General features: G+C 47.8%; 2 protein-coding genes across 2 annotated transcripts; one reads left to right on the top strand and one right to left on the bottom strand.

Moving 5' to 3' along the window:
• Window positions 1–4,149: 4,149 nt before the first annotated feature.
• Window positions 4,150–6,527, top strand: LAJ45_11630 (uncharacterized protein; the record flags this gene model as incomplete). Its single annotated transcript, XM_046121112.1, has 8 exons — window positions 4,150–4,157; window positions 4,217–4,246; window positions 4,465–4,809; window positions 4,885–4,975; window positions 5,033–5,159; window positions 5,224–5,376; window positions 5,435–5,779; window positions 5,866–6,527. 8 exons carry the CDS (start codon window positions 4,150–4,152, stop codon window positions 6,525–6,527), a joined length of 1,761 nt encoding a protein of 586 aa, XP_045965688.1.
• Window positions 6,528–11,287: 4,760 nt separating this feature from the next.
• Window positions 11,288–13,339, bottom strand: LAJ45_11629 (uncharacterized protein; the record flags this gene model as incomplete). Its single annotated transcript, XM_046121111.1, has 3 exons — window positions 11,288–12,321; window positions 12,379–12,834; window positions 12,913–13,339. 3 exons carry the CDS (start codon window positions 13,337–13,339, stop codon window positions 11,288–11,290), a joined length of 1,917 nt encoding a protein of 638 aa, XP_045965687.1.
• Between the last annotated feature and the right edge of the window lie 349 nt (window positions 13,340–13,688).

The following is a 13,688-nucleotide window of genomic DNA, read 5'->3' as shown; positions in this document are numbered from 1 at the left end:
CTAAGAACCCTTACCAGAGACTTCGAGGTTCGTTTTTAACGCATGGTTATTCCCTTGGTATAATCTTCGCTCGACAAAAGCTTCAGGTCAGGGTGTGTGGTCCGCGAAGCGTGAAAAGGAAGTTTTATAGGAACAGGGTATCTCGAGGGAAAGATGTGCTTCTAGCCTCGGAAGACTGATACAGCCTGGGTAGTATTGTTCCCGGATAGAATTCTCAGGCCTCCCAATACGATGACCAAAGTTCAAAGATAAATTATAGTGGGTATCCGAGGGAGGCTGTACGTAAAGGCTGGGGATGAAGAAAATAAACTCTGACTGCTGAATTGTAGGATTTTAACATTAATGCAAGGGCATGGTTCGAGTCCTAGTCAGAGCGGTCCCTAAGTTTGATATATCAGTCTATCACCAAACACCGGGCGTTTTGTACTTTCCGCAGCATGGTCTATATTGTAATTCCTTTCTTGGTGAATATCAGAGATTCCAGAACACTGCAAGTACCTTTGACACTTACATGAATTGGAAACCTCATATTAAAACCCGTTCATTTTCTTAGATATTTTGCTCGAATTTGCTAATCCTCGCATTAAAAATTATTTAGGAGAGGGCTTGCTGGGGTTGTTATTGCGAGAATTATATTAATAAATCTAGTAGACTGGGTTGGTTCCGTAACAAATATTTGACTTGGAGGAGTAACTTGGTTGAACCTAGAGTAGGAGGGAGGTTGGGCAATCTTTGAGAATCGAAGGTTATGGAATTGGTGTAGGAAGGGTTCCGCAGGTAAAGAAATCCGAGATCAATGGATGGGAATTAACTCTCTTTTGTTGGTGTTCTTAAGTCCTATACTTGACTATGGTACGGGGATTTGCTAACGATATATCGATAGGTAAAATATCTTTGATATACTAATGTGAATTTGTCTGAGATTTCTTGGGTAGTAAAGGGGTGTGTTACGTATGCCTTAGCAATGTACGCACCCCCGGACCAACTCACCCTCGGTGAGTGCCAACCAACCTAGAAGACCGGAGAACAGAGGTCCGAACAAGCTGGCCAGGCCGCCGAAATAACCCCGTTCACCACCACGCGACCCACGTGGCCATGATCAAGTCAAGCCATTTTCGCACTGGGTGGTGTTACGGGCCCTGACTAAAGCTTTAGTATTCCCTCTCAACGGTTGATCGCGTGGTAGAGCGGGCAAGGTTTACGTATTGTTCATACACACATATTTTTGACGGTCCATTCCCGTCAGTTTATGATTTAGGGTGCGTTAGGTACTCAAACCTGATAATATTGACCGATTCGCTCTATATGGCTATACAAATCCTATCAAACCTGCGCTGCAAGCAGCAAAAGCGTATAAGCCCCTGGACACGAAGAACGACTTGTGAGTTTAGTCAATTGCAAGAAATGCAGTATTGACCTTCACAACCCAACATATGAGGCATTTATAAGTCTCTAAAATAATACCCCCTAAATATATATACGGATAGAAAGGAATCTCTTCTATCTTGGGAGCAGTCGATTACCCGAATGAAATTGAGCCGGTCACATCAATTTTAATAGAAGAATGTTCTTGGATCACAGATGTTTATCGGCAGGCGAAAATAATCAATGTTGATAGCCATTGATCAGACTATTGGCTTGATGAGAGACATTCGGGTTTTGATGATATGAGCATTATTAGAATTGGTGATTATCTGTGGAAACAGGCTGAGTATCCGACTTCGTCTTGCAGTATTTTTGAAGTTGGGCTGGTCATACCAGAGAAATCTCGTGGAAATACATGTAGCCATTGAACTGTAATGCGCCAGAACTCGTCAGCTGTATGAATTCCCCCAATTGTCAATACTAATTATGCTAGAAGCCGCCGAGTACCCTATATATTCTAACTGAAGAGGCATACACATTCGTGTGTCGGCTTTCCGTGGCTTTCGTGGTCCCTGCATAGGATATTTCAGAAGATATCTCTGTGTACTGGTCAAGAGAGGTCTCCATGGCCAGAATTACCAAGACCCAACCTCATTGGTTCCGCGGTAACCTGGTTAAATCGGCCTCCATATGCATGAAAGGTTTGCCCGATGAGCCCCGACGAAGCTTGGGATTCTTCGATCATGTAAGTTACTGTGCAATGCGATTACAAGCCTTGTGTCTATTCATCTGAGCAAGCCTTGGTAGGAAAGACGGGCCTGCTATCCGACTAGTGGCGGTGATATTTGGCGCTTGGTCGGCTTGGTATTTGAATGATTGGTCCTTGGATCGTGGAGGTGAGATCATGGTCGGTAGGAGTGTGGTGCTCTTCTTCTACTGTATTCAGAAAGGCGTTGCTGCGGCATGTAGCCGCAATTCTACTCTATGCGTTCAAGCCCACAGCAGGGGCCACCGGATTATTTGAGTTTCAATTTTGAGAGAAGGCTGCAATGTTTTGTGACGGTGAAACAGGGTTGGTCATAAGTCACCTTCTCAAATAGCTCGCACAAATCCTTAGAGGTCAAATTAAATTTACATGCAACTAGGGGAAACCCCGGATAACGTGAGAAAGGTTACAGTATAGTACCCTACTACGTATTCTAGGGAGAGCTCCCTGGTAGCTATGCTGTTGTATTATTAGAGGTTTGTCTATTGCCGAGGGTACGAGTATCTGGCATGGGATATCACTCGAACATGAACCCCGTGCTTTCAACAACTCAAACCCTCGACAACACCGGCGTGAATCTACGAGGATGATGTCAGGTGTATATGCGGCGTTATCAAAAGGCAGAGAGGAACATACTCTACATACATGTATCTCACGCGAAATTTGGCGAGAAAGACCTGGCCTTCAAACATATGTAACGAAGTCCTTTCGGTATCTCGGGGGTCGTTGCCGCGTCAGTGTCGAGAAATCTTTCTGGATCAAGAACGGAAAAGCCATATATTCCCCATGATTCGGTGTGTGTGAATGGGGTCCGAACCACTAAAAAGTAAGCTAAATACCTACGGCTTCCCCAAAACTGCTTCCCTATAACAGCATGTATGTACACACAGCTAGTAGACTTCTTGTGACCCAGCTCGGAATGTACCGGCTCTCCACGTTTTTTACCCGAGCGCCCCCATACACACACATACTCTTAGACTCTACTCTGAGCTCTCCTCTACCCGCACGTACGGGCAGCACCCCGACATTTCTCTCCGCATTTTCTTTTGCGGCCATGGGAAAATATGGGGTTTCTTGGTTTCTTGGGACACGTAATTTGGAACATACCGGACTCTGCCCAGGTAGCCATACATGATACCAATTAGTTCCAACAGCTTGCTTGTTGCAGGGAGGGAGACAGAGAGACAGCCCTTGCGAAAAAAAAAACTTATTTACCCCACCCCCGCCTCGTTTTTTTTATCTTCCCCATGGGAAACCCCGGAAAAACTTGGAAAAAAAGCTGGCGCAACGGCCCCCAGGTCTAACAAGAAGCTAAAACTACTGTAACTAACGTTCGACCCATTCATGTAGGTACATAAATCGCACCCCATTGAAGCCTCACGGGGAGTGTCGGCTAGTTAGTTGTTGACCGTGGAATTTCAACCTTGGATTTCGCACCACGGTTTTTAATTTTGGGCGTAACGTCACGGGTTGCTGCTGAGATGTTGAGAAGTTTAATCGGACCACAAGCTCGGGCCAACTCGATACACACAGCCTGACGGATCCTTGGTTCCCCACCGGAATCTGTACTATATTACTCTACATGTAGTTACCTTTGCATTAACCGAGAGCCCGATGCCATGACCGGGGAAATGAATTAATCAATCGCTTCCCCGCATCTACGCATGATCTCATCTGCCTTTATTTATAGTTATCTTAATATGATGTTTATAACTTGTCTGATACGGTAGACATGACCTTCAGTAGAATATTAATGGTTGTAGTATATTAGTAGTATATTAGTAGTATATTAGTAGTATCAAGGCATGTCCAGCTATGCAAGGAAGAGGTTGAGTTAAAAGTCATACTAGCAAGGTAGGAGGAAGTTAGATTTACAAGGATCCTGTAATCAGCTGAGCCGCATGATACTGGTATCGGTAGATATCAAAAGCAAAAACGGAGGCTTAACGCCCCTTTACTTACCTTAGAGTTGAGTAACCAGCATGCGTTTGGTGGCGTAATTCACTTCCAGCTCGACCATGTATCGGTACCTGAACCGGATCATCTATACAAAAAAAAAGAAACGGAAGGGCTAACTTATGCTAGTGCCAGGACTGCCAGGGTAAAGTATTTTGGGTTCGCTCTCTCTCGCTTGATGAGAAGAAAATCAACTGGGGTGGCAATTAAAGTGTGCAGTGTGGGGAAGGATCTCTCTATCAGCTGCATGTAACCAAGAACTTGTGTGGAGAAAAAAAGTTATGTACCTATCCGTTTTGAGCAGGTATTACTGACCGGGCTCTAGTTGGAACCAAGGGGGCGGTCATAGAGCTTCACCATGACCCCTAAGTCACAAGAGAAACAAGTGAGACATTGGTTCCGTCTCCATTGAATGGCGAGCCCTCCAGTTCGCTGAAGATAAAATGTGGCCGGTTCCCCTGCTCCGGTATTCCTTTTCCAGGCCAGCTCAGCACAAGTCAACAATCATCTTCATCGGCAGCCAACAAGATGGACTCTAAAGACCTGAACACCGTCGAGCACGTTGAGCGGAAAACAACACCGATGAGCGAAGATTCGAGCCATGATGCCGCGATTGCGTTTCCAAAGCCTTCCTTGTGGAGCAAGAACTCATTGAAGCTGTATACCTGCTTGGCGGTTGGATACTTGGTATCAACTATGAACGGTTACGATGGTTCTCTCATGTGAGTGGCCCTTTTTTCCTTGCGCGCAATGGTGACGAAATGTCTTAGACTGATTCGTGGTTCGTTGTAATATAGGGGCGCTGTCAATGATATGGAGCAATATCAGAAATCTTTTGGTATGAATGGGAAGGGATCCAGCACTGGTATCGTCTTTATCATCTACAACGTAAATATCCCGCGTCCTCAATAGCTTCAAGAACTCCCTTTCTAACGGCTTGTGTAGTTGGGTCAAATCGCTGCGTTTCCTTTCTGTGGTTGGCTTGCAGATGGATATGGAAGACGCTGGGCTATATTCATTGGTTGTGTTATTGTTGTTATTGGGGCCGCCGTTCAGACACCTGCCAACACAAGTATGTATAATCCTTACATCTCCCTAGTTGAAGCAAGACAATGGACTAACCAATTGATATGAAGTGGGCCAATTCCAAGCTGGACGTTTCATCCTTGGTTTCGGAGCCTCGATTGCTGGCGCGGCAGCGCCAACCTACACAGTCGAGATTTCGCATCCAGCATATCGTGGTACCCAAGCTGGTCTTTACAACGTTTGCTGGTATCTAGGGTCTATCAGTATGCTCTCCCCCCATACTCAAAACCCAGAAAATCCAAGACTAACACAATATCACAGTTGCAAGTTGGTGCTGCGTCGGTAGCAATCGCCACATGCACAACTCATGGGCTTGGAGAACACCAACTGTCGTTCAGGCTGCCGTTCCCGGAATTGTCGCTATCCTCGTCCTCTTCCTTCCCGAGTCACCGCGTTGGCTCATTTCCCAGGACCGCAACGAGGAGGCAATTGCTATCTTGGCCAAGTACCACGGTGAAGGCGACAGGAACTCTTCAGTTGTCCAGATTGAATACCAGGAGATGACGGAGCAAATCAGTTCTTCGAGCTCTAGTTCCGATAAGATGTGGTGGAACTACAAGGATCTCTTCAACACCCGTGCAGCCCGCTACAGAATCGGACTCGTCAGTAAGTTTATCACCTGCCCTTATAATTAAGGCTGTGACCTGTAGTAGTAATAGTAGATACTAACATCACTTCTATTTTTTCCACAGTCGCGATGGCATTCTTTGGTCAATGGTCTGGAAACAACGTAGTCTCCTACTACATGCCTACCATGTTCGCCCAGACCGGTATCGAGTCCTCCGACACCCGTCTCGTCCTCAACGGAATCTACCCCATCTTCTGCATGTTCGCCGCCATCTGGGGTGCCACCCTCCTTGATCGCCTCGGTCGCCGTAACATGCTCATTGGAGCCACCTCGTTCACAGTCATCTGTTTCGCCATCATCACCGCCGGAACGGCCGTCTCCAGCTCCAACAAGAGCGCATCCTACGCCGTCATCGTGTTCATCTACCTCTTCGGCATGGCCTTCTCATGGGCCTACACCCCACTGCAGGCCCTCTACAGCGCCGAAGTCCTCGAGACCAAGACACGTGCCAAGGGTTCCGGCCTCAACTTCTTGTTCCTCAACATCGCCATGTGTGTCAACACCTTTGCCGCGCCCGTCGCCATGGAGAAGATTGGATGGAGGTACTACCTGGTGTTTGTGGGCTGGAACTGCTTTGAGGTTTTCGTCATCTGGAAATGGTTCGTTGAGACCTCGGGCCACACTTTGGAACAGCTCACCGAGATCTTCGAGTCGCCCAACCCTGTCAAGAAGAGTTTGGAGAAGAGGGTGGTGATTGTCGACGAGAAGGGCGGAAACGAGGTGTAAGAGATAGCTGCTGCGGGAGCTAGATGGTGGATAATGTCTTACTGTTTTTTATGAGCGATACTTCTTTCTTTTTTTTCTTCTTTTCTTCTTTTTTTTTTTTAACTCTCTTTCTGTTACGAGTGGTATTTTTGTCTTGGGTGGCGGCTTGATGATGCCTTGTATTGAGAACGGAGAAACGTCTGTAAAGGTTGTAAATAATAGAGATACTTGATGCCTGACTATCGAATTCAAATGCTCTTAGTGAACGAAAACCATTTCCGAAGTCATTCAATAACCAAATCTCCAGAATGATGGATAGTCCGGGAGTTAGGGTCAATGATACATACGCCAGTAAAAACCACAAGACAATGGCCTAACAGCAGCCAAGATCAGCCAATTGACGGGAAGGGCGTTTTGCCTAAAAACTTGCACCAAAACAACCTATCCTCAAATGGATCTGGTGTCTATGCATGGTAGCTAGAGTAGGAGCAAGGATACATATAGTTAGTAAGTGTACCACCAGGTGCGGTGGTCGTAGTAGGTAGGTTGTCTAGCTAAATTTCATTGGCCGGTAAAATTAAAAGATCAACGGGGATCGATATCAGCCGGTTAATTGAGAAATACCCCTAGCCCTGACTCGAGATAATTAAAACCTGACCCTAGCTGGGATCTCGATGAGGTTACACGTTGACGTATGTACTCTATACACACAGGAAGCAGGTATTCTTGTGCTTACCATGAGGCATTGGAGGGTTGTGATTACCGATATATTAGAGATCGATGAGGTATCGTTAGCTACACCGGGTCTAGAGAGTTGCGACTCTAACGTGTGCCAAGGTATGTGAACCTTGGATGGTAGGGGATGGACACCGGTCTCCGCAGGAGGTAGATACTTGGGTAGAATACCTGAGCGGGCACCTGAGTGAAGTTAGAAAGCTCGAGTGCTTGGGACTTCCAGTACGTTGGTCGGAAAGTTTGGTGGTAGGCTCTTGTGAGATATTGCTCGCGAGTTGCGTGGTAGCTAGGCTCTTGATTCCCTGGAACGTTTGAATACACTAGCCTTTCGGAACTCTGACTATGACACAATATCGTTCTTTAGGATGGGGGTACTCGCACGTCAATTATGTATTTGCCCAACCAGCAAAACATACCAAAAATCGAGGTTTTCAACAACTCATAAAAAGCCCCACACCTAAACCAAGATATCAGCGACCAGGTATAGTATAATTTTGATAAAGGAGGTCCATGCTTCAAATTCCTGGCCCAATTGAGATACTGGTAAAGGTGCCATAAAAGGACCCTTTTAGACATATTTCACCTTCAGGGCTTGTTCTTTGTAGATATGGCCTAAAAGTGGCCTGTAGAGTCTTTCAGGTGTCTAGATAGAAGACACATAATTTCAGGGGAGATGGGAAAGCTCTCTGGATTCTGTGTGTGTTTTGCTGGTTGCGCAAATACATACTTGATATGCGAGTACATCAACTTCGAAAAAGCGGGTTTTGTGTGGAAGTTGGGAATGTCTTCAAAAGCCTCTCTCGCCTGGACGCCCAGCTGATGAACTGAAGTAGACACAAGTGCAACTTATGAGTGTAGATTGAGTCAACAAGGATACGTTGTGTTTCCGGTTTGCCCTCGTTGAGATTGATAATCTATTTATGTACACTTTTATGCATGCACTTTTAAAGAGTGCTGCCTTATCCGAAGAAATACGGTACTGTACTTGTATGTACTTACTTTACACACTGCGATCTCTAGGGTTATGTAGTTTGAGCCCAAGCAAAACTTTCGGAAAGAATTACCGAATCCAGGTATCGATCAATAAAAACTATTATTTCCACATGACCTTCTGCGAAGGTTAATGTGAGATTAAAGACCTTACGTAGAGGCGAAGGAAGATATGAGGCCATATCAGCGCTGTTGTTCGAGGTTGTCAGGGTTCCGGATGCCAATTTGCATATTCCCGCATGCAAGATCGATCATTGACTGGATAGAGAAGACGGCTTGGGGACAACCAGCTGGGAACGATCAAACAGCACGATCATCTGCTGTAGTTGCCTTACGCCACTGAAGAGATTTATTGGGGGATAAAGATAGACGTGAAACATGGGCGTCGAAATAACGTTATTGCAACGCCACAGCTACCTAGTTTCCACTCCCGGGTTGATTCCAATTGGTTGTCTTTGTCCTTCATTGAATGTTCATCTAGGATCCCGGCGGTCTCGTTATCACATTTAAGGGATACATGACTACTAGCCTCTTTGAAGCACGAACGCTGAAAGTCTATTGAGTATTTAGGTTCGAATAAATGCCCTTTTGAATACGAGGTCTTTCAATAGCCCGCCGCTAATTAGGGGCCTAATATGATAGGACTGTGACCAGCCTCCAGCAGTGAAAGTGCAACGATGAGCTCTAGTAAAACACGAACAGCTAGCTGTACAGAGAACGCACATGAGATCACTCATAGCGGGGACCAACCTTAAGCACAAACTTGCAAATTCAATATAATTTCTCAATCGTGTAAGTCATGTTATCACAATTCAAGTATAAATACTGCTTCTATTCACCTCGGTTTTCCCACGATCTTCCTCGCCATCATCATCATAACTCTCAACAATCACCCGCAAGTATACTAGCAACTACCCCAGTAAAAAACAATGAAATTCCTCTTTACCTTCTTCTCCTTCCTCTCCCTCTTCTCCTTCATTCTCGCCAACCCCGTCCCACAAGGACAAGGTTCAGCATCGAACCAAGAACCGCGAACATGCAAAATCACCGCGGACGGAGCTCGTCATCGCAAGTGCCCAGAAGTCAACGATACGAAATGCCCCGCCACGGGATCGTACGCGAAGGGAACAATGATAAAATTTATGTGCTATGTCGTAGGAGAGACAGTGAAAGGCAACCCGTACGCAATTTTGACCCTTCTCTTTAGTAGTCATGAACCCAGCGTGCTGATTCGATACACTCCGTTGATAGATACTGGGACAAAACTAGTAAGGGTGAATATGTTTCCGAGACGCTTGTTGAGGAATCATGCAGATGTAAGTTCTAACTGTCTTTACGTTTCCCTGGTAGGTGGTCGAGTACTAAACATGGTTGATAGCGAAACTCCCTGAATGTTGATAGATGCTATTAGTGGCGGTGTGGAGAAAGTATCCTAGTGGGGGAGGGCAAAGTATCAGTCAGCTTTGTAAGGATTATTATTATTGTCTTTCGTTATATTTTATATGTTTACCGAGCAATGTTTTTGTTCCATGTGACCTCCAGAAGTGATATAAAACATGATTCATCATGTGCAATTCCAAGTTCACATGTGCAAACCTTGACGCGTGAGATTTTGACAGTAGGATGAAGTTGTCGTTTACGATTAGGTGTTACTGGCCGTACGCGTAGGAGTTGCCAAATTACAACAACAATTACGTCTGGATGTGTAGAATAGATTAGTATGGCAAATAATTCAACACCAGGAAAGGGACGGGCTAATATATCTCGGTATTTCCTAGACCTGGCATATTATAAATACTTTACAGACCCGTTGTTGCACCCTCAACGCCCAACTCCAGTACTCACCACCAACACCCCACGCCTCTACCTCAACCAAAACTAACACCACATAACCCAAACCTGAGACAGAGGTTGGCGGGAAAAAAATAGATTGAGTTCAGTATATACCAAGGATTCCCACATGCCACCCACTGCAGTATTAACTGGGCGATACGATGGGCAGAGCGGCTGGGATGCCCAATTTTCAACATTCTATGACTGAGAACGACAGGGTCAATGATTGTCGGTTCTTGTTTATAAAACATGATACCGAAGCCTATGTAGCTCTGTATAAAAGCTTATGACTCAAGAAGGTGTTCCACTACGTTAAAATCATTAGGTTACTATAGTCTTATCAGTCGCAACAGAGTGTGTTGGTCATGCCCGCTTTCCAACTTGAAATTTTGAAGGTCAAATTTCTCACCCCTTGTAATGGGCTGTAAATTGCCCTCTATGGCCGCCCGGAGGGGTTTTACGTTGATGGAATTACGGATACGTTGAAGCAACGCTGTCAAAGACGCAGAGTACTTCGAATAGAGAATTAGGAACTTGAAGATTAAGGCAACACGTATGTTGATATCTATTGCCAGTATGGATTCCTGTTCCCGCAATTCCTATAAAATAAGCTCGAAAATCACGCTCCCGGGGGTGTCCTGGAGCTCTCACACCTATATACTCCTCACTCTATATATCTTGCCTCTTAAATATTTGCATACTATGACCTCGCTCTGCGGGGACCAAGACCGTGATGAAGCCTTTGCTCTTGGGCTAGAGTCCTAGCTTAGTACATGATGAACCGTATAGAGTGGTGTCTTTGAAAGACTGCCTTCGCAGGCGCATTCCCTCCGCGCGGCCCTCGTGTGAAGTCACATGCCCGAGACCACGTCGCAGGTCACAGTTACTTGTAAGGTGACTGAGTCATGAAAGATCACTCGCACACCAGGTATGTATGTATTCTTCGCTGCCGAAGTTACTACTTTACAAAAAAAGCCAGACGAAAACAAAAAATCATGCTCAAACACCTGCTCGCTGTCGTATATTCTCGTATATCGTGGTAATATCGTGCGTTAACCCCGCTTGCGGACTCTCATGCCATGTGTACATTCCGCTCCGCAGAAAACCACGCCGCCACAAAGACCAAAAACGAAAAACGAAAACAAACCAAAAACCAAAAATAAAAACTAACAATGCAGAGGGGGGAAAGGATATCCTACTACAAATACAACCACACAAACACACTACTCCACCCCCACCGCGCCCGCTGCCTCCTCCGCATGCCTCTGCGCCTCCCTCTCCCTCTCTTTCTCTCTCGCCTCTAACACATCCACCCGCTCCCTCAACGCCAGATTCTCCTTCGTCAACCCCTCAACAACGCTCTTCAACTCCACAACCTCTTTCATCTCCTTCGACCTCTTCTTCTCCTCTCTCTTCCTCGCCTTCTCCACATCCTTCTGATACCGCGCCTCCCGCTTCTCTATCTCCTTCATATGCTTCTCCAGCAGCTTCTGCTCCCTCTCCTCGTCCTTACTGCGTTTCTTTCGCTCGCGTGAGCGTTGGCGCTCTAGCTTTTCGCAGAGCTTTGCTTTTTCGCGCAGTAGGCGCGCGAGGGCTTTATCTTCGGGGGTGGAGGGGGCGGAGGTGGAGGCGGAGACGGATGTAACGGATGTGGTGTCGTCGGGGGAGGGTGCGGTGGCAAAGCTAGCAATGGAGACAGCGTCGTCGTCTGAGTGGGAGGGGGTAGTGGCGCCGGGGGTGGTACTAGGAGGGGTGGGGAGGTCGTTGTGTGTAGTGGTAGAGGCGGTAGGGGTGCCGTGTTCAGAGGTGGTGGTGGAGGTGCTCATGACGGAGGGGGTGAGCATTGATACACCTGCTGAGACGGCGGAAACTGCTGATGAGAGGAGGCCGCCGTGGGACTGGTCTTCGTGACCTTGTGGGGTGACGTTGCTGTCTGAGGTTTCCGGTGGATGCTCGGGCTCACGCTTCGAGGCGTCATAGAGCTCTTGGCCGTGGACTTGTGATTCTCCCCCGCCGCCCCTGTCACCGCCGACCCTGCTTCCCTCGGCCATCTCTTCGGACTCTTCGTCCTCTGGATAGCCGTCTTCCAAGTCCGTCTGTGCTGCCGCCCACTCAAGGAACTTATCAGCGTCCTTCACGATCCCGCCGGGCGTCCCGCGCTCAACCATCCACCGCGGAACACTCCCGCCCGGGTCCGACCGCGTGATCATGATCCACTCGACGGGGTTCTGCTCCGGATGCGGTCCTTCATCTACTACTGTAAATTTACCTGTTAGTTTAACTAGTCTATACAATCCCGAGGGATGTTCCAAACCTGGCTGCTGCTGCCCTTCTGGCACACTCTCGGTATCCGCAAACGTGATAGTCCTCCCCCGTCTCCTCCCCCTACGCTCCCCCTCCCCTTCCTCATCCTCCTGCAATGTCGCCACACTCGGCACACTCTGGACCCTACGCAGCTCCTCCGAGCGGCGTACCAGACGGGGCTGCACGGGCGGGGCACACACAGACGGAATCTCCCTTATGAACTCGACGCTCTCAAACTGGCCGCGGACATAGCCCTGACGCTCCGCACACTCAGGATGGTCCGTGAGCGGCCTCGAGATCATCGTAAACTGTCGAGGCTTTGGTGAACCGTCGTTGGGGGCGGGGGCAGGAGGGGCGTCATCGGATAGCGGGGACAGGTCCTGCGGGTGCGCAGAGGATGTGATGGTTGATGTTACAAAGTCTCGAGGCGCAGAGGGGCCGGGGAATTGTGCGGTGAGGTAGTTTACTATTGTGGGTTAGGGTTAGTTAGCAATGTGGCTTCAGCTATAGAATATAGATATTGAGTTGTGGTTGTGGGCCATACTCTCTGATTGCCCCAACGCACACTTCCCCCTCTCAATCTGCCGTTCCCTCCCCACGCCACGAACACTACTCCCCCTCTCAGCACCCAACTCAAACTCCCTCACGAGCCCCGCACGGAACCGCCGAAAGCCCAGCTGCGAGTGTACACTGCGCCGGGCGAACCAGGTGCCTTTTCCGTCCTTTGCAGCGAGCTTGTAGACGCTGAAGTTGTGCGGGTTATCTTTTGCGTTGAGCTTGAAGGGCTTCCATTCCTTTTGGAGGGGAGAGGCAGGGGTGTCGGTGTCGGTGTCGGACGGGGGCAGGGAGTTGATGAGTGTGTAAGTATCGCGGAGGGCGTTGGTGATGTAGCCGGGAAGGGTGTCGGGTGTGGGGAGAGCGGAGACGGTGGTGGGTGAGAGGGTTTTGAGAGCGTCGTGGAGGGCTGCCATGGTGCCACTGTTGGAGGTGTGGAGGTGGTGGTGGTGGGGAGTGGTGAATATTGCGTTAGATCGATATCAGTCGTACTGTTCGTGATGTCCTATTAGGGTACCAGAATGGTGAATTGGATTGCAGATATACACACTGCTCTCCTCTTGTAGATATATGTCTCGAAAAGTTCCCCCCTCTCTCTCTCCTGTCTCTGCCCTGTCCTCTCCTATCGATCCTGTCGGTCTTCTCCTGACCTGTCAATTAAACCGATTCTTGGACACGCAGCTGGCTGGCAGATGACGTTACAGCTACGCCACAGCCGCCACCCCTGCTCACTCAAACACACACACGCACGTCACAGAAAAAGCA

This window comes from Morchella importuna (assembly GCF_003444635.1).
Source record: "Morchella importuna strain M04M26 chromosome Unknown Morimp01GS079, whole genome shotgun sequence".
In the NCBI taxonomy this organism is placed as follows: Eukaryota; Fungi; Ascomycota; class Pezizomycetes; order Pezizales; family Morchellaceae; genus Morchella; species Morchella importuna.
This window is presented reverse-complemented; position numbering and strand designations above follow the sequence as displayed.